At 42.2% G+C, this 21,459-nt stretch overlaps 2 protein-coding genes across 3 annotated transcripts in view; both read left to right on the top strand.

The window, feature by feature from the left end:
- The window catches only part of pdlim2 (PDZ and LIM domain 2 (mystique)), a 36,405-nt gene extending 31,335 nt beyond the window's left edge, over positions 1 to 5,070 (top strand). The window contains exons 8-10 of one of the 2 annotated variants that reach the window (XM_083912062.1): positions 1,438 to 1,583; positions 2,287 to 2,398; positions 3,772 to 5,070. In XM_083912062.1, the coding sequence (XP_083768188.1) occupies positions 1,438 to 1,583; positions 2,287 to 2,398; positions 3,772 to 3,964 (451 nt within the window). In that variant the 3' untranslated portion in view covers positions 3,965 to 5,070. Of the gene's footprint in view, positions 1 to 1,434; positions 1,584 to 2,286; positions 2,399 to 3,771 lie in introns of both variants that reach the window. The other variant, XM_083912061.1, reaches the window with a different exon arrangement.
- A 4,783-nt stretch (positions 5,071 to 9,853) lies between these two features.
- The window catches only part of adgra2 (adhesion G protein-coupled receptor A2), a 38,588-nt gene continuing 26,982 nt past the window's right edge, over positions 9,854 to 21,459 (top strand). Inside the window, exon 1 of the mRNA XM_083912040.1 lies at positions 9,854 to 10,782. Within this exon, the coding sequence (XP_083768166.1) occupies positions 10,481 to 10,782 (302 nt within the window). The 5' untranslated portion in view covers positions 9,854 to 10,480. The remainder of the gene's footprint in view (positions 10,783 to 21,459) is intronic.

Below are 21,459 nucleotides of genomic sequence, written 5' to 3'. Positions count from 1 at the left end.
CCAGTTTTAGGACAATGCAGCAGGACAGTGATCCTAAACATAAAACCACAGCAACAAGGGAGTATTTTTTCTGGCCATACAGCCAAGTCTGTCACCTGGTATCACCCAACTGAGCATGTGTTTCTAAGGCAGAAGGCAAAAGCCTGTGAAACGAGGAGAAGTGAAGATTACGGAACAAGGCCAGGGAAGATATCAAGTATTTGCTGATGTCTGCAGGTCATACATATCATAGATTACAAAGGCGTTGACGCCACATGTGTGAAATCACTTTCTTATATCAAATGTGTCAAGGGGACGTTCTAAAAAGACTACAATCCTTACCCCATTCGTCCAAACTAAAGCTTAAACTTTAAGTTTTAATCTAATAATCGTTGTTTTATGTGGACTCCAGTGTGCAAATCAGTCACTGTCCAGGTGCTTGATTTTGTAAATACATGGTATCATAGCACGGTGATGCTGAAAACTTTACATGTTCATTCACAGTAACTAACAGTTTCCATGGTGGAAATTTGGGTCATTGTCTCCAGGCAGATTCTTTACAGCACAGGTGTCGTTTAAAAAGTAAATATTTGGGCAGATGTGTTGATTGTGACAACAGACGGGACAGTCAATCAAGTTAAGTTGACAAACTCTGGCTGACAAGTTGGCTACAGGTGGAAGGCATCAAACCACACCCCAACCGGTTCCTACTGACAGCAAACACTCACCAGCTCCCTCCAGACAAACCCTGAAACAAGAACATACTTTGTGTCTTTGTGTTTTACTTATGAATCCTCAGTCAGTCAGGATCTTATTGAATGTTTAGGAAGTATGTATGTATGTATGTATGTATGTATGTATCTATGTATGTATGTATCTATGTATGTATGAAGAAGCAATAAAAATAATTCACCATCTGAAGGTGAAAGCTTCCTCTTCCCTCCTGCACATTGACAGGAGGACATTTCTTTTTTTTGTGGCTTTTTAGTAGACTATTAGTGTATGGTACAAAGCTCATGCCCGTTATTTTCTATCGCGCCTTGTGTCAGGCATAGGACTCAATCATCGCTGCTGAAAAAGAAACGATTTCACACACATAGCCTCTGCTACATCAGCCTTATGTCCTCTTTGTTTTTGACTCAAGGCTGTGAGTTAGAACAGTGTATCTGGTAACGGGATATGACGAGGTCCTGTTGAGGGAATGATGTGTGATTGGACACTGTTTGGCCTCTTGCCTGTGGTGTGCAATCTAGGCTGAATGCTCAGAGGTCAAAGTCTCAAAGGCAGCTGTTGACCCCTTCCTTCATTTCCTCTGGAGTCAGTTAAACCAGACTCAATTCTTTCATAAATGTACTTTTTTTTTTCAACAGTTCACAAAGAGCTCGAGGTAAGATTTTAATGAACGTGATAACCTATATATAATTTATATATTTTTTTAATTTCTTCCTTCTGCAGCAGTTCGAGCTCCGAATTGGCAATGCAGAGGTTCGACAGGGACTCAGAGGTGTACAAGATGATCCAGGAGAATAAGGAGGCCCGCACGGCTCCTCGTCAGTCCAACACCTTTAAAATGCTGCAAGAGGTCCTAGAGGCTGACGAGAAAGGTTAGAATGTGTAGAATGTCTATTTGATGCACAAATATCCACATGCCTATTCTACTTTGTGTTAAAATCATCTGAAACTGTTATCAGGCATTTTTAAGTGCAAAAGGAGAAATCGCTCAATAGAAAATGAATGGGACATGAATTTGTTTACATGGAGATTGGCAGGATTTCTCCTGCATACATGTTTTAGATTTTCGACTGATTCTATCAAATGCAAATTTATATCATCTCCTGCTGGCACTTTCCTGCAGAATAAGTGTGAGTCACTGAGTTTTAACTTAGGCTGCCATATGGCCCTCACCTGTGCAGAATGCAGAGAAAAGCTCTCCTGTGTGCGGTTCATATTGTGAACAGCTTATCATGGAATGCATACGTCCTCCTTTCCCAACCACTGTTTTGAGAAAAATCATGTGGCGAATGAATCCAGATAGCAATAACATTCTTTCATGACGTGATAATGACCAGTGTGTGAGAACCCATTTTATTAAGTGTGTCCTATGGGTGATGAGCTAGCGATGATGAGTGGGAAACACAAACAAGCTTCACTGACAGAGGGCAGTGAAGGCAAACAAAGTGTTGATGTGATGAGCAGAAATGCAGGCCTGTCGCAACATCTCTATGAGCAGCTCTGTGTGTGTGTGTGTGTGTGTGCGTGTGTGGGTGTGTGTGTGTGTGTGTGTGTGTGTGTGTGTTTTGACTCCAGAGGCAGCCCAGCGGTTCCCAGGGAATCTTTCACCCAACGTCCCCAAACAAAGCACATCGGTTGGAGGAGTCAAAAAAACCCACACCTGTGAGAAGTGCGGCACCAGCATTCTGTAAGTCAGCTGCAGTTACACGTTCACTGGACTAACATACTATAGGTGTGTGAGTCATTCCAATGATAATTTGCCCTGCAGTAAGAGATGTTCCACATGTAGTGTGATATTAAGTGTGTGTGTGTGTGGTTGTATAATTTTGGGAACATGTCCAAAGTAATAACTGATCTTTGGGTTGACTTATTAATGCATTTACAAAAAAAGTCTCTTAAATTTATATTTTACTGAAATAATTGATGGTATTTTTGAGCTTTCTTTGACCTGAAACAAGTAAAACAAACAATTTCTTTCAAAAACCAAGATCAAATGATTTAATTTTCTTGATTTAGGTGTCATAATACCATAGGTCTTCTGCCGAAATTCAAATACTGTTACTTGTTTGAGAAGAATCTCAAATCAGGTGAAATTGCCTGGTAAGGAAAATGTATCAACACTTGGCAAAGTTTTCAGGGAAACAAGATTATAAAGGTACATGTCCAAAGGGTCCATCATTTCCACACTTCCCATCCATTGCCTGTATACGCAGTTGCGTGATGCAAGAGACGGGGTGTCCCACTTGTCGTTTACTAATAATTATAATAATAATAGATGGGATTTATAAAGCGCCTTCTTCAGTACTCGATGCACTTTACAGAGTCCAGGTTTCATTCACTCACATAGACATATACGGTGGTGGTAAACCACGATAGTAGTCACAGCTACCCTGGGGCAGACTGACGGAAACATTGCTGCTAATCGGCACCTATGGCCCCTCCGACCACCTCCTCAAACATACAGCAGTCATACACATTCACACGAGGCAAGGTGGAAGTGTCTTGCCCAAGGACACAACGACCAGGACACAGGCAGGGCAGGGATCAAACCGCTGACCCTTCAGACATTAGCTGACCCGCTCTACCGAGCCCCATTTCAAATCAAGGGCATCCTGCATGACTCACCGCCTCTCGAAACTCCCAAAAAACATTTAAACTAACCCAAATGAGTCATCATGTTGGTCTGGGTTTGAAATCCAGGAGCCGACAGCCCTCGGGTAAAAGTGTTTGTCCAATCATGTACAGCCATCACAGTTGTAGGAGGGTGTAGCCTGTTTTCTTTTTTGGTCAGGAGTCATTAAAGAGAAATTGTAAACTGTTAGTGGCACGCCCATCAGGCATCCAATGCTGGGAAGCAGCCCCGTGGACACAGATGTACCGTCTGACATTAGCATGTTATTTGTTGCTGTTGCGTCAACTTTATTTAAGATGCAAATTAAACTGTGATGTTTTCCTATGCAAAAGTCAAGTGGATTTCCGTTGGAAATTAGGCAAATTATTTCCCCATGTTATTAGTTCAGTGTGTTTGTCTGACGTCTGACTGCAACTATCTCTCCACAGCACACTGGCTGTGCGTATCGCGGACGACCGCTTCCGTCACACAGATTGCTACACTTGCACAGATTGTGGTCTCAACCTCAAGATGAGGGGTCACTTTTGCATCGGAGATGTGATGTACTGTGAGAAGCACGCCAAACAGAGGTACCAAGGACCAGGTAGTTCCCCTCAAGCCATCATGTCCCCTCGCCAATGAGTCTGCCACTCCACACCTGCCCCGCTCCGGATGTCGAATTCTTCCTGAAGCTCCATCTGACTCAGTTATAGACCTTGGGATGAGGCGTGGAGCTGGACACCTGTCAACGAAATGGCAGAGGATGTTCCTTTCTGAACACATTTAACTATAATTTGCAATATTATGATTCACTTTTTTTGCCTTTCATATAATCGTATGAGAATTGGGGCTTTGTTTTTCAAATGGCCTGGCCTCCGCGGTCTCTAGGTTATTCTTAGCTCTAATGATACACAGCTGCCATGGACTCAGGCCACGTTACAACATACTAAAGCCAGATTCATATCACACCAACGCTTTAGACAAACTCAACAGGACTGGCTCTCTAACTCTCTGAGGATCTGGATAATCATTAGAATCTCCTGCTGACGCAAAAGGACCAAAATCTCAGCTACACTGCATGCCATTTGAAACACGTACAGTGCACAGACAGTGGTGTGTGTGTGTGTGTGCCTCTGTCTATGTCTATGGTTGCATGCTTCCACATGCAGAAGTGTGCTTCTGCATGCCTTCCCTGCAACTGTGTGTGACTGTTTGTGCATGAGAGAGAGAGAGAGAGAGAGTGAGTGAGGGAGAAGGGAAGAGGGGTCCAAGTTGTTATAGACGCTTTGTGAATTTTGCCTTTGCCTTTTGTCAGGCCCTCAAATTTTTTCTATATTACTTTTGTAAGCAGAATTTATGAGATGACAAAATGCATATTTGCTGACTTGTTTTGCTGTTTTGTTACTTATGAGGGACTATAGATTAATTCAATATACAAATATGTTTGATGTTTGTGTGGTTGAACTGTATTCTATAATATAGACCATTTAAAATGCATCATGTATGCACAGGACATTTAGTGTGAAAAGAATTGATGATGATGATGATACTATACTTGTCCGATAACAGCAGTACTCAGATACACTATAATGTTCCCATTTCATGTGGCACTTAATAAAATAGCACAAACTAAAGCTTCTTCAGCAATGATTACTGTGTTGGAATAATACGTGTATATGTTTTTCTACATCATTAATGGTTCTTTACCTTTTGGTGATGTGACTTCCCATTACACAAGTTCACTTCACATTGTTGCCACCTGGAGCAGGAGTCAAACAAGTTGTTTTTTTCTCCCTTTGTCATACAGGCATGACAGATATTCAACATCTCAAGCTGTCTTAAGTTCAATAGACCTTTTTCCACAGCTGACCCTTTGTCACGTATTGGTAGTAAAACACAGATGTAACTAATTAAATGAATGATGACTTAATGTCAGATGTGTCTCAGGCCCTGCAAATGGGGTACAGTTATTATTGATATTGGTTACAGCTGTGCTTTTCCTGCCGTGACTTGTCAAAATGGCCCATTTACAATACATGACAATAAAACTGTGTGAAATAGTCTAAGACATTACCTTATTTATATATATGTTTATATAAATATGCATGTAAATTATGTTGGGTTTTTTTACATAACAAATCTAAAATTGGGCTGTTTCCAGGTGGCATCACTGTCGTACAAATACATTGATGACCTCAGTTTCACCTCGTATTTAGTCAAACCGATCTCTATTTCTAAGGAGTCTGCTTCCTGTTCACATTCTCATTTGTTTTACATGAGCTGATATGCAGACTTTCGCGTCGCCTACACGCTTGAAGCCATATGGATGCCTGCAGGATGGAGTTTACAGCATCAAAACATGAGGAGCGGACACATCCCTGTTCTGAGACAGGTTTGGCGGGTAGGGTGTCACCCACTTCTGACAGTTTGAGTTATATGGCACGTTAGCAGGGTGACTTATTACTTGGACTGCCGTTTAGGACCTCTTAATGTTAAACGACAGTCCCACTGTCAAAAGGGTTTACGGTGTTTCTTGCTTTTCATATAGTCTTCAACTAACATCACACTGTGAAATCATATTCCTGTAATTCACTTTGCTAACAGATGAGGGCAGCATTGTTACAGTTTCAGAAGTGCCTCTGACCGTCCGAAAGACTGGGAAAAAAGGTCATTCGGACTTCATAAGGCTTTTATGAATAAAAGTACAATTGATGTTTACATAAAAGCCTAATTTCTTTGGAGAAATGTGATAGCAATTAAGATCTAGATTGGTTCATATGAAACATGCAGTCAGCTACTATGCATAAATGTATTGCATATGGATTTACTTGGTTATTTACAGTGTTGAGTAAGCCCTTTTAATATAGCTAACTAAATATTACACATCTGCTTTACATACACAAACTAGATGTGTGCGAACACAGCGTCATTGAGTCAATGCCTCATGTATTCTGGATTAAATGGTACTACCATTAGGTTTACCCCTGCTGTTGTACATACATCTGCTGCTAATGATTCTTAATGATCGACAAAGGTATGTAGTGTTGAAAAATATGGCACCACATTATGATTTCATAACCCCATAAACTGTGGAAGCACTGGCTTTAATGACCCCATAAACCCTTAATTAGAGCCATTCACTCAGGAAAAACCTGCAGAACTGACTGACAGAGCTGCTCAGAGGGGGCAGGTCTTCCATGCGCTGCTGCTCACGCCACTAGATGTCATGGGCTCATCAGAAAAGACTTGACAACAGCCGAAGGCCTTACAAAGGGCCCTGGTGTTCGCTTCCCGGCTCAAAGTGTTCTTTTGTTTATCCACTAGCCTGAGCTGATGCCTCAATCTCAACAGTCACTCTGTCTGACTCGCATCTCTGATTGTCCTGTCGTTTTTTGGATGTTTCTGCTTTAACGTGTGATTTTCGAGGACAACAGGAAGAATCATCACGCAGCCAGATCACGTATCTTCTGTCATACATCCCAAAAGCTTGCGCAACTTCTACCAAAATCTCCCCTAAGACATTATCTCAGTCCTACTCTTTGAGCCTCTCTGCGTTCCACCTTTCCTTCCCCAGCTTTCTCCCCTTTCTCAATTCCCCACCTGGAATGGAGTCCAGATGTGGAACAGGGAGAAGGAGAGATTGCTTGGTTGGCTGTAAGGATTGGGGAGTGGGGGGAGGCTATGGGGTGCATTGAGAGAAAATGTTGGAACGACATTAAAGTTTGTCTGGATGCCATTAAGTACAATTTGATGTAATGTGCAGTTTGGGACGTGACATTTTAAATGGAAACTGTGCTCTCCAGATGAGAGAGATTTGGGCCTTGTGGAGTTGGAGGGGGGTGTTGTACTTGAAGCCTTATTTAACAGCTTGGATAAACAGCACTCTGTTTCGTTGCTGAGCAGGCGCCTGTCCACTCCTTGTGCTTTCTTTTAATAATCACGCTGGCTTTCTGAGCCCAATCCAGTGTACAGTATCATGTACAGGAATAACAAATCCAGGGTCCACTGTGCGGGTCAGAGCACAGTGCACCATTATACTGCCGGGCATGCTTGCATGACTGAGGTGCCGGCAAGTTTGGATATGTCAGTGAACACATGTCAAGCCCAATTGCATAAAGTCCTTTTTCAAAAGCTTTCCTGGTTCACCTTCTCATATTTTGAAATGCTCTCCAGATTTGAATCGCTACAGCATCCATCCTGCCGGGCCTCTCGTATATCAAAAAGTATTTTTAAAACAGAAATCCGTGGAGCCAGATACTGTATTTTTGGAACTTTCCATACACACCGGCAAAAATGTAAAAAGGAGACCTTGAGGAAGTGTATAATCTTCTGTATTTTTTGGGCTGTTTTATTCTTTAAGGGGGGGATGTTATATTTTAGAAGATATCCTTTCAACAGAAGAGTTGAGTGATGGATTAGTTTCCTCTAAAAGTCTCAGCATAGACCTTTATATAGTATGGTATACTTTGACAAACAAAAACAGCGCACAATCTCAGTTGACTTTGGGTCTTACTCCGTGTTAATGTGCAGCAGGTTGGTTTGGCTTGTTAGAACTGCAAGGCCATTTCTATTGCTCTCTAACTGAAGCACCACCACATAAAACCTTTAAGGGGAGATAACATGCTAAATTTTCAGGTTAATTTATTGTAATTTAGGTTGCTACTAGAACATGTTTACATGTTTTCATGTTAAAAAAAGACATTATTTTTAGCATACCGTCTGTCTGAATATACTATATACTGCATTGTTTGTTTGTTTCGACTATTCTGCTGTATTAACTGCCATAACATATAAGTCATATTCACATTACTATAGATATTATTATAGTTACTGTCTTTGTGTCTGTCTTTGTCTCCCTCTGTCCATCTGTCCGTCTTTTCTCTCCTTCTCTCTCCTTTTCTTCCTCCCCAACCGGTCAAGACAGATGTCCGTCCTCCACAGAGCTGGGTCTGTCTGACCTTCCTGCCTGTTATAGGGAAGGTTTTCGTTGCCACCGTACTCTACGGGGAATTGTGGGGTCTATGTTTATCATAAATAAGTCATAGAGTGTGGTCTTAACCTAGTTTGTAAAGTGTCCTGAGATAACTTTTGTTATGATTTGGCACTATAAATAAAATTGAATTGAATTGTATGTATTCATCCTCTGTCTGAATCGCTCAATTTTATTGTCTGTCTCTTTAAGACCCCCTCCAGGAAAAGCCTAGTCTGCTCTGATTGGTCAGCATTTTCTGCATCTGTGCTCTTGCCATCCCTGCACTGTCAATACAGATGGGGATCACTGTAACAGCACAGTAGCAGATATATATATATATATATATATAGTGTAGTATACAGTATAGTTGTGACATCACAACCGTACAGAAGTCCTGACGGCTCGTTTAAAGTCACAGCTTAAAGGAAATACAGGCTGTGTGCATTTCTCTATCTATTGAGCGTTTTGATAGTTTCACAGTAATTATATCGCACCTTGTCCTGCTTTATAATAAACTCACTTTGTACAATGTGGGACCTTTAAAGTATCTCTGTATTGCAATGTTTTGTAGGTAGTTCACCGCTGCCTTCAAGTGGACATGAAGACAATTGCTTCAGGGCTAGTGAAATATGAATTTTACTCACATCATAAAGCTACCATCTACAATATGACATCTCAAACTCATTTTATTCCAAAGATCAAATTGTTCTGGGCTGCTGTAACTGTTTCTGCAGCAACAATATAAAACGTATTTAAAAAGCCCCCCCCCCCCTCCCCTTTTTCCTGCTGATTGAATAGAGCCTTTGATCTGCTGAAACGCACAATACTCAAGAGACCTTCAGCATTCATTCATAACTTCAGTTTGCTCTCCCAGCGCAGGTGCACACTGAAATCAAGACCTTCCTGTCTTCTACAACCTGGACTAAAACAGCCAATTCAAATAAAAAAGCAACAACACAAAAGCACAATGCCACTTATATCCTATGAACTCTCCCATTTTCAACCTTAGAAATGCATCCACCAAACTATTTCTTTGCTCCATAATGTTTCCCCTGTATGGCATTGGGTTTGCATGTTGTTTCTAATGTGATTCACTGTCAGCTGTGGGCTACTGCATTTAGGCCACTGTCAGCTTTTCTATTAAAACATAGCCTATAAGGACACAGGATACAGTCTGATTCAATTTCAAGAAGGATTTTTTTCTAAATTTGGGTTGTAGCTGCAAAGGAGTGAGCAACAAACATTAGACCTATCTCTTTTTTTGTGTATGCGCATTTTACCATATATCAATTAGGCCTAACTACAATACATAAAACAGCCCCCTGGACTGTGTCCTGAAGATTGATGAATACGTGTGAAGTGACTTCAGGTGGGTTTGCCCCCCCCCCTGCTCACATGTGAAACCTCCTGCCTGTCTCTCTCCAGTTGGGATGGATGCGCTAGGACCGCGGGGACCAGAGCGCAGACGCAGACGGAATGGGCGCACTTGGGGTAATCACTGAGTTTGAGTGTGACAGAGGCAAGCAGGCAAAACCGCTAGATTTTGGGAATGACACGGGAGCCGATCAAGACCACCTCATTTCCTATCCGAACTAACAGTTTTTTACTTCTTACATTTATTTAAAGTTGCGCTTGAGAGCAGTCTGAACACTGACACCGCGGGGCTCGGGGGGAAATACTGAGGAGAAACTTTTAAAAAGCAGCGAAACAACTGACAAAAGTTTGAGGATATACTTTTTTACTTTTACTTCTTCATATAGATTATCTGGATGTGACTGCACAGTCGCGAATCTCATCAAACCCTGGATTATTTTTAGAGCGCGAGGTAACGGTAATCTGGGCACTCCCATAGTGATGTAAATCTCTTAAGGTAATTAATACAACCACCAACTTTGAGAGTCAAAGAACTGCGCCCGTTTATAAGTGTTGAAGAAGTTGGAGGATGGACTCACATCCCTTATATTTATTTACCATTTGCACCAAAGGGAGTTGTGCGCCCGTGCTGCCATAACACAACGGAACACTCTTGGAGGGTCAGTATTTTTTGAAATGACCGGATGATGCGTGTCAACTGTTGAGCGGAGGATCTCTAAAGTTTAAACATTCATTCAAGACCTCATTCAAGATCATTTTGTTTCCTCGTGCCCTTCCTTCACCCTCTGAAAGCTTCATGGTGGAGGTATGGGATGACTGGAGGAGGGGGTGCAGTTGAGGTGAGATCCAGCCGAAGGACAATGTTTGCGCCCGGCGTTGGCATCCCTCTGCTGCCGGGGCGTCTGGTACTGATGCTGCTCCTGCTGTTCGCCTCCGAGCCGAGGCTCTCCCGGGCTTGTCCCGGGTTGCTCGCCTCCACCAGTGGCTGCAGCTGCACGGACGAGCGGTCTAAAGCGCACGGAGTCCAGGCGCTGGGGAGACGCATCAGCTGCAGCAAAGAGGAGCTGGCTGAACCTCCGGATGCCAGCCTGCTGCCCAACAGGACCGTAACTTTGTGAGTTGGAAACAGTCTGACAAGTTCACTGAATTAATGCTCTGTCACTCTATTATCACCGTGCTGAGGCCTCTACTGCAGGCTGTGTGTGGCACTGAGATCACATGGTGACCCGATTTATTATGGTGACATGTGTATCCTCTCGTATGGCAGCACTATTCCTATAATATCCCCACAAAGATTTAATAAGAACATGTAACCAAGCATGCTCCATTTTCACATACCACAGTTACAGTAAGTGTGAACTATAATTGGCTGAGGATCCGCAATGTTTCTGTAGGATTTCATTGGGTGAATGTTTAGTTTTGATGGTGCATTTTTGCATGAAATATATAATAAAATGAAGTGAGGATACAGTGCTTGAATAAGGCCCACACACCCATTAGTCTGAACCCATGACCTTATGTTTAACTGTATTGAGGACTCGCTGCAGTAATAAGGCTTGTTAGGTCAGAAGTTTACATCTTGATCTAGTTTAAATCTCTAGTGGAGTGCTGAGCGTCGCCTCTCTGCGAAGCATTACGAAGATCAGTGAGAGGGCAGGCTGACTGTAGCCATCATCCGGCCCTGCCTCTTTGACACAACTCTGTCACTTTAAATTTGACTCTGACCCAGCCAGGCAGCTCCTTCTTTCTCCCTCCACCGCCACCTCCACTCTGTGCATATGGTCCAGCTGACTTGGCCTTGCAAAACTAGAATAAACAGAAACACACTTTGAGTATTTTATATCAGACTCTGTGCTTTACTGCTGGGTTGGCTCCTGCTTTTAGTACAGCAACACCCTGTCTCACAATCGTCTGAAAGAAGACACCAAAACTGTTTGGTAAGAACTGGAAAGAAATGATTCTGGACAAGTTTAGTTGGATTTTACGTAATGACAGTTATTTGTGTTGAAAGGGGCCACATTTTGGGCCAAAACATATTATTATTCATGACGGATCGACTACCAATCTATCGTTGACACATTTGGGTGTTTTTGTTCACTTTTTCAGCTGCTCATACTTTCTTAAGATTTTGCTCTTTCCCACAGTGTGTTACTGTCTCTGTAGTCTGACCCAGTGGGAGAAATGCTAGCTGCACATGGGCACAGTAAAAAAACAAAAAAAAACATGTTCAACAGCACCACTGCAGCGAGCAAATGAGGTAAAGTAAGGGAATTTATGCCTCAGGAGAGCTAAATCCAGCCAGGAGTCCATTTATAGGCCCTTATGTTTCTTGCTTAATAAAGGCAGAATAAACATCTGGGGAACACATTGCTGGAAACCATGAGGGAAAAAAAGAGGCTAGGGTGGCAGTGGTCGAGGTGATTGAAGATAATCTTCCATCCCTGCATCTACTAATTTTGGTTGAGATGTTTTTGTACAGATGTTTAACATTCTGATACACTTTTATGAGGCCACGATCGAGGCACAAACAATTCCACCCGTAGTCTGCCATTTTACCATTACCTTTCCTGGGAACTGGTGTCTGTTAAGTCAATTTTCCTGAAGATGTGGTAAGTTCCTCAAGCGCCCATGCTCCCATCGTTGCTCATGACATTAGCTCCAGATGTGGAATGTAAGAAGTTGTGTTGATATTCGTGTTATTCCTGACATTCCTCCGTCCGTTCAGAGACTGCAGACAGTATCCCAGGTGCAGCATGGGAGCTTTTCCCCATGCCCTTCACCACCTCCGTCCCTCCCTACATCGGACAGCCTGACGGCCAGCCCTCGCTGCCCTCTCTCCTGGGGCAGCCTGGAGAAATGCTTTCCTCCATGCTGAGCAGGCAAGAGCTGGAGGACACCAGGCCCAGGGCTTCCGGGGCCGGCTGCTACGTGTAATGCACAACAGCTGGCCCCTGTGAACATTCCAGCTGAGGCCCCTCAGCCTCATGGGAAATCCCAACGGGGATTTGTTTATTAAAACTATTAGTTGGCTGTTTGTTGTTTCTGCCAGCCATAAAGGAGCAACTAGTCGCCCTAATATTATCACCTCCTCCTCTGGCTCTCAGTGCCTGTGCTGTAATTTGATTACATTACTGCATTTCAGATTATACACTTATCACTAGTTTAATGATGCATCATGCTATTCTCAGACTTCCGCCATGAGCTCCAATCTTCTTGTCCCACTTTCCCTTTTTTTCTTTATCTCGAGCTCCCCATTTTTCTCTCCCCTTCCCACCCCCCCTATCATGAGTTCATCCACACGCAGTAACTCTCAATCTAAATATTTAGTCGTCTTGGTAGGAAACTGCCATGTCCAAACTCCTTCCAGATGTGAGCCTGCACAGGCTTGTGTTTGGGCCTAATTATGCACGGCTGCAAAAGAGCTGGATCACTGGGAAAGGAAGAGGAGCGGAAGGGTAGAGAGGGGAAAATAGATAAGAGTGTGAAAGCGAAAAGTGGCATGGTCGAGGGGAAAAAAAGGAGGAATAAATGACGGAAGTTGAAAGGAGGCTGAAGTGAAGGAGAAAGTTGAGCACGGGGAGAAAGAACTGGGAACCAAGAGGGGAACAAAGAAAGAGAGCAGAGCAAGACAGAGGATGGAGGAGGGAGAGGAGAACGCTTGGCAGGCGGTTCAGAGGGATGTGCCCCTGGAGACTGAAAACTCCCCAGCCCCTGACTAACAGATCTTCGACACTGGGGTGAGAGGAGGGAGGAGGAGGAGGCAGCGGCAGTGTAGCGGCATAGCTTCACTTCCAACGCTCCATGTCTCTATTATTATTATTTGTCTTTTCTGTGTGAAAGAGAAACCTTTGTCATTTTGATGATGAAAAAAAAATGGATAAATACCATGCAAATTCAGCCTATAACCCCAAAACACACAGAGCAATAATCCCTTTCTCAGCTCTGTATGGTGGCAGCTGTGTTTGTTTGAATGTTTAATGGGTAACAGACAAATGAAGAAAATGTACAGTGGCAGTCTATCTGTGAACGTGGTGTCTCATAGCTTGTGGTTTTTAACCCGAGTCAAAACCGTACTCCTCCCTCCGCGTATTTCGTTGTCGTCGTTGTCAGTGACTGATGGCTCTGGCTCAGTAGCTGCCAGCCTGAACGAGTGGGCACAGATGCTCAGGGTGCGGGGTCAGCATGCCCGTCCTTGGCCAGATGCCCCTTCACCCAAGACAGCTGCCATGCAAGACAGTTGCTCCCCACGCTTGCACTTGATCCCAGTATGTCGATGTTGCTGGCTGGTCAGGGATAAAAATATTCCAACTAGAGCTGTGACAATTTTATCAGTAAGGGTCACTGTTGTAAAAGAACAGTTGTAAAAGTTCCTGTCTATAGTGGGAATGTTGTCGCTGTCCGCTACCTCTTTAAAGCAATAGTTAATACGCTTTAGTTCATCTGATTATTTCAGGATCAGGCTTTTGACCCAGCATTGTACTTCCGGTAAGCCACACTACATACGTGCAGAATGTAGAAAGTGTGTAGTGTAATATGGGTAATTTGTTTCCCCTGTTCCAAGTCTTTTGCTAAGCTAACCGGCTGCAGCTATGACGTTAGCTACATAATATTAAATGGACAAAGTGTGTTCTTCTCATCCAACTCTCAGAAAGAAAGAGTGTATTTCCCAAAATATAGAACTATTCCTTCAACCAAATGTTGTGTTGTTCATGACTTTAAGACTTTAAAAAAATTCTAAGCTCGAGCATCCCTTTACTAGCTTTTTTTGAGCATTCAATTGCGTTTTACTGTCTTTTGGAGCACCTGAGCTTTGACGTCCTGTGAGAGGTAGTTAAAAGCTCCAAAAAACATTAGAGCTGCTTTGACACAGAGGGTTTAGGGAGAGACTTTTGAAAGAATTTCTGTGTAAGACAGTATCATCTTCTTTCAGAAATAAAATTTGGAATTCATGACGCAGCTGTGATGATTGATGTTTAGTGACGCCTTATTAAAGCCATTTTGATTCTAAACCTGAATGAAAGTATTGCAAATGGTTTCATTTTACAATATTTGCAATTCAGATGGATTTTGGAACCTTTTCTGCTAAGCTAAGCTAACCAGCTCCTGATTGTGTATTTACCAGACACACACGAGAGTAGTCGCCTATTAATCTTCTCATCTTACTCTGAGCAAGACAACAAAATGTCAAACAAAATGATATCGGAGAACGTTTTTAAAACATATTAACTCCAATGAAGCTACACAACAAAGTTGAATCTGCCGCTGGGAAGATTTGGAGGTGCTTCTTTAAGGTTGATGCTAGAAGAGATGGTACGGAGGACGCGGATGCATGACTCACCTCTAATTGGTTGATCGGTTGGATAGATTTAGACCTACAGGGTAAGGGTAGTTAGGGTGACACTATCAGAGGCAGGGTAGGGCGGATCATCCTTTCTATCATCAACCCTTATTTAATGCATCCTGATGGGAAATGTCAGTGTTTTTACACTTAATCTCCCATTTGTCAGTTTTCTCTGTATTAACTGTTGGTTCCATATAACCAGCCACCACATTGTCTGTTATCATTTACTGAATTTGATGAGTCTTCAGTGTCTCTGTTTCCTCAAAGGCAACTCACCTCATCAGTATCATCCATTGGCTACAGTATGAATCTGCGTCCTTTAATCATCGTTTTATTGTCTCAGTCACATCTTCGGTCTCTCACTTGCGGCCCATGTGCCGACGGATACCAAGGGGCCAGCAGATGTGTCGGTGGTTTTTGTCGGGTCTGTGAGTCAGTATGTGTTGAGACGGGAGTATGTCGATGAAACATATTTAACAGTCATTGGGGAGAATTCCAATAGCGGAGCGAGCGTTAGACTTCAGGCATTCCTGCAGCGATAGGGTTTATTTATGTGGGGAAAGGTGTTGAGAGGAGGGGGAGCAGGCTGTCCTCTGCACATGTTAGGTGGGGCAATGGTCAGCAATAAATCAAAGAAGCAAACAAAAGGCTTGACACTGGATACTCGGAGCGTCATACTTATCTGAAGCACCTGCCAATGCCACACAAGCCCCTTTTATTGTGCCCTCAGAGTGGGATATCTCCACACACCTACTTGCCACCCGCCCGTTTTGGATTATGAATGTTTATTTCATTTTTCACCTCATTGGGATTAAAATCTGGCAAAAACAGAGAGATGTGTTGTCATAGTAATCTCATACCCCCAAGTGGCTTTTTGTTATTTTAGTTTTTCCTTTCGTGCCGCTCTCTTCTTATCTTACTCCAAAAATGCCTGACTTTGACTTTTCTTTGCCAGCGCTAACTTCCCTCTCCCTGCGCCTGACCACAGTGGCCCCCAAAGTTCCTGCTCTGGGTCGACAACACATGGATACAGGCGCAGATAAATGGGTGTATATAGTGGGAATGCCTGTGGCCTCAGTTTCTGATATGCTTTCTCTTGAGTTCCTGATAATAGTGCAGTAGCTACTCTTGAACTAAACCAATTTACTCCAAGCATTCCAAGTATTCACATGCAATAACATATCTTTATCTATATATATAAATAATACAACTTTTCTTGCAGAGTTAGAGGATGGGTTCATGCAAACAATTATTGAAACAACAAAAGAAATGACAGACTGAAGAGCAATCTCTCATTCAGCATTTAATATATCTTTCTGAATTTATTTTTTCCTGGACATCCATATTTGGACAACTTGGCATTCTTTAGCATCTGCTATTAGAATTTAAAACCTTCATGTTTAAAATACAAAACATAACAATGAACTTTGTCAGCGTACAACTACGACTCCCATGAAAATGCAGCAATGTGAGCACTCGCACCATTGTTGCGTTTCTAATTATTCCAAAATTTAAGCTGTAATTTCTGCTATCCAAAGATTTCTACACCATCATGCATGCTACAGTGACTCGCTGATGGTCTCTGCTCTTTCGTGGAGCTGTGAGCAGCAGGTCTCCGGCTTATGGGAACTGGTATTTGTTAAAGGCCACTAAAAAAAGGAAAAATTGAGTAAACAAAGCTATTAGATTGCTTTTGTTTTTGTTTGTTTAATACTGTGTATCTAGGTTATTCACAGGCTAAATTGTAAGTTGTTTGTATTATTCCAAAAGTAAATGGGATTTTGAACCCTTGCCAAAAGTCAGATGAAAAGATAAATGCCACTCTTGTTGTCAGAAGTCGAAGCCAGGAGATGTATTTCTGTCTTTGGACAGAGCCAGGCTGGCTGTCTTTATGCTAAGCTTATCACTAAGCTTTCTTTAGGCATCAATGGATATTTTTTAGCTGTATCATAAAACAAAAGTTCAAGTGTATCACTCATTTTTTTTTTATCTGTCAGTGCCACCTTGGCTGCTTAAAGACAAAAAAATGAATGCAAAGGTACTCAAATGTCCAATTTTAATATTTAGTTTATCGATTGTGGCTGCTTCTCTTAACTTAATCTGATTCCATGTAAAGCAGCCAAATAAAATAAGTTGTTTCCATAATTTTTCCATCATCAATCTTAAATATTTTAATGTTGAGTATGTTATTACAGTAACGTAGAACCACAAGCTATTAAAAATATGTGACCAGTAGTTCTTCTATCCATTGCTCCCTCTGTGCATATCAGTTGGTTTACAGCCCCAGTCAAACAGACAGAGTTGTGAAATATAGTAATAAGCTTTTATTAAAATCTCTGTTGATTAAACCACTGTTTACAGATACAGTTTGAATTATTACCCCTATTGAAATTTAATCAATCTTTGTAAAGCATGTTGTTCTATTATTATTATTATTTTTTATAATACATGCCATACGACAGTGTAATAAAATCTGGTGTCGAAACTGGTTGATGTGCAGTAATTGTGGATTGCAATGTGACTGTTGTTGTCAATACACTCGGGTCAAACAGAAAGGGGGAAAAAACTACAAATGGAATCACAACCTTCTCACAGATGCCTCTAAAGGCACTTTTGAGAGTATCTGGGGCAGAAAGATTGTCACCAACCAGCCTGTTTTCCCCAGCAGTCTTTGCCCAGGAGCAGAAAACAGAGGATGGTTATGAGACAGAACAATGAGACAATGTCAGCCAGGCATACACTGCATTCCATTCACTGTCTGAAAAGGCTAAATTCATTAAATTGCCTCATTAAATGTGTGAAAACACTTCAGACAGTGATTAAACAGACTACTGTGTCCCCGCTCTTCAGCCAGAAGCTTGTCCAATTTGGTTCGTCTTGACTTGTCTTTGAATCTAAATATTACAATAATTTATTGCAGCTTTACAGTAAGGCGGCTGTATTTGAACTGGTGCTCTGTGGCTGTTAATATTCATAGCAGCTACTTGTTTACATCTTTAAAGTTCACTGGTTGTCCAGCTTTAGTAAACTGTGTATAGGCGGCGCAAGAAACACACTTCATGGACGGTTCCTGTTAGCAGAACTCGATGAATTGTCTAATAATGCCAAGTGGGGGACCTTCCTCTCCAAAGTGTGTGTGTGTGTGTGTGTGTGTGTGTGTGTGTGTGTGTGTTTGCCTGTGCTCACACACACACATATGGGAAGGGCGTGCATGGCCACAGCTCTCAAAATAGGCTTCAGTCCTCCCCTCTCTAATTAGAGACATTTCAAAAACCCGAATTTAATTTTAGACTAGTAGCTTTTGGACCACTTTTGCACACACACACACACACACACACGCACACACACACACACACACACACACACATACACACACACACACACACACACACACACACACACACACACACACACACACACACACACACACACACACACACACACACACACACACACATAGAGTTAAACATACACACTTTCTGTATAAATAAATATCATAGGTCACTTACACACACACACACACACACACACACACACACACACACACACACACACATATGGCCACAAACCACAAAGCCTTACTCCTAGTCCAGCCTGGTAACCAAAGCACAATGCAGAATACTCTATAATAAGTGGTTGCACATATCAAATGCAGGAGCTCACTCCCCATATCTAGCCTCAAGGCAGGAAAATATGATAATAAAGCAAAGTAATGCAAGATTCTCCACATATAAATCATCCGACTCATTCATTTATCACTTTAACATGTATGACAAGTATGTGTTCTACCCCTTAATGTAGCTTCTCTCTCCCTCCTCTCCCTGTTTCATGATGAATTGATGATTTCACAAAAAAATATTTTGAATGCAATTATATGGATGCTCCTTTCCATGAGAGGCGGCAAATGGGGCTTGTAGCTTGGCAGCGTTCCCTGGTGGCTGCTACAAGCCCTCCGGTGGGTCAGGCACAATGGGCACATTCACATCTTGATATGCATTTGCTAAAAGTGCCTGTTGTGCTCGAGGGCATTTAGTCTCTCTTTTGCACTCAGTGCTGTGACTCTCTGAGGACAGGCTCAGGGTGCAAGGGCTCCCGGGACCCCTGGCTTAGGTAGCTCTCCGTCTCTTTACAACGAAAGGGTTAAGCTATTTGGACAGACCCGAGCGCTGAATGGTGCAGTGCAGTCTGGAGGCCTCTTATAAAGTACTTATTGTAACAAAGATGACACAGCCACCTCCCAGTCTGAGAGATCTTTGTCCTTATGCTCTCTTTCATTCCTCCTCCCTCAACCTTCCTCTTCTTGTCTCTGCAAAAGTGTCCATTAGCAAGAGAAGGACCGAGGGACGATGGTTGGGTTCAACTGACGCAGGCTTTTTGAAGCCTGACACAAAAACTGTCAACAATCACGATTCACTGAAAGAGAAATCGAAACTGGATCATTTTTGTACCGTAAAGTGAATGACAACCTAATTTATCATGCCATGTACAGCCTGCACAGTTGCACATCTATAACACACAATACTAACATAATCAAACCATCCGCACCATAGTTATTACTTTGGGGTTGGTTGACATAGACTGGCCAGTGTGACATTTTAAAAAAGTTTTTCCACAAACATGTTCTGAAATGACGATTTACTTTCCCAAAATTCTCAACACAAAACCGATCACACTTAGTCTGGCCAAACCTCAGACATCGGAGACAAAATTAAACACTTTACCTATATCATGTTATCTTCCATCTAAACTAAACTGCAGATTACTTCTACTATACATCACAGTTCTTCAGTTAACTAAAACAGGATGCTCTCTATGAAAAACACGTGTTTGCCTCTGCATGTGTTATATGTGTTGGCTTTTGAAGCAATAGGCCTAATAATAAAATCAGCTACAATAGGTTTACATGCTTTGATCTTAAAAAAAACACATTATATTTCTCATGTTGCCCATTGCTGCAGCACTTCTGTGTGAAACGCTCTGTCGCTCTACATGAAACACGAAAATGCTATCGAAGCATTTCCGGCAGGCAAGTGCTGTGGAGAAAACTCTGTTTGCCGTGGAATATCTTCTTTTTTTTTATACTTAAAACACCTTTTAAGTGCACAAACAAACTATATAACATACTAAAGGTCAGGAAAAAAACCCAAAAGCATAATTGGGCCTATTTAATACGCATATTTATTGGAAGCCTTTAGTTTGTCATTGTGAAAACCCGTAATAGTGTGCATATATACTGTACAGATATACTGCTGTACCAGCGACACACACACAACCCCCTTGCTGAGTCGGGTTCCTATGGCAACAGACTGCAGCAGTAATTAGTGTGGCCCTTCATTAGTGACCGAGAATTCTGGGTCATGGTATGTCACTGTGTGTGTGTGTGTGTGTGTGTGTGTGTGTGTGTGTGTGTGTGTGTGTGTGTGTGTGTGTGTGTGTGTGTGTGTGTGTGTGTGTGTGTGTGTGTGTGTGTGTGTGTGTGTGTGTGTGTGTGTGTGTGTGTGTGTGTGTGTGTGTGTGTGTGTGTGTGTGTGTGGCGGACTCTGACAGGCTGATAGCTAATCTTCCTTTGAAATTCTTTATTCAAATAAATTTACTTATTAACTTAACTCATTAAGTAAATGAACGTGGCACATGGATTCACCCATACAGGCCTAAAATAGGAGGGCCTTCTGTCAGGGGATCCAGGGATCCTCCCCTGGCACTTTTCTTTTATAGATAAGCTCTATTTTTATGTTTTTGATGCACTATGGCATCCTATGTACATTCAAAGTGCAAAAAAATCGCCAGTGTGAATCAATTACTTTGTGAATTAGAACCCGGCACCTTATCTCAAAACAGCTAGCCTTGATCCATCCAAAGGCACACAATCCTCCCACCGACACCTCCAAGGCTCTCTACTTAACATGTTCTAACTAATTTCTTTAATCCAAGTTAAAAAAAATGATTTGTGATTATATGGAGAGTTATTTGTGGGACTATTTCTTGGCTGGGGGCTAAACCAACTAGTGCATCGCTGTTGCAGTGTAAATGGCGAACTTTACCTTGACGTATCATGTGACACAGGTATGATTGTATCATCCTTTTTCACTGACATGCCCCCAACTCATAACTGATTCTGAAATGAGAGCCTTTGATTGAGGCCAGCTCTGTGTCTGTGAGGTTAAACTGCAGTGTAATGTCATTATGGCTTTTGATCTATTGGACCTGGCATTTGGACTGAGTAAGCAGCCTCGGAAAACCTGGTAACAGCCAAATTAAGTAATACTGCTTTTAATCCATCTTTTTGGTTCAACCACAATATTTTGTTGATCCACTACGTCTGTTCTCATTACTCCGAGTGCAATGTCAGTGATGTGTATATAAAGAGAATTGCTGCCATGTCCACTTAGTTCTCCTCTGTGAACAGCCAATATACTTGAAATGCTACTTTGGCAAGCAGAAAGCTGCTCA

The sequence above is a fragment of the Echiichthys vipera genome (genome assembly GCF_963691815.1).
Source record: "Echiichthys vipera genome assembly, chromosome: 4".
In the NCBI taxonomy this organism is placed as follows: Eukaryota; Metazoa; Chordata; class Actinopteri; order Perciformes; family Trachinidae; genus Echiichthys; species Echiichthys vipera.
This window is presented reverse-complemented; position numbering and strand designations above follow the sequence as displayed.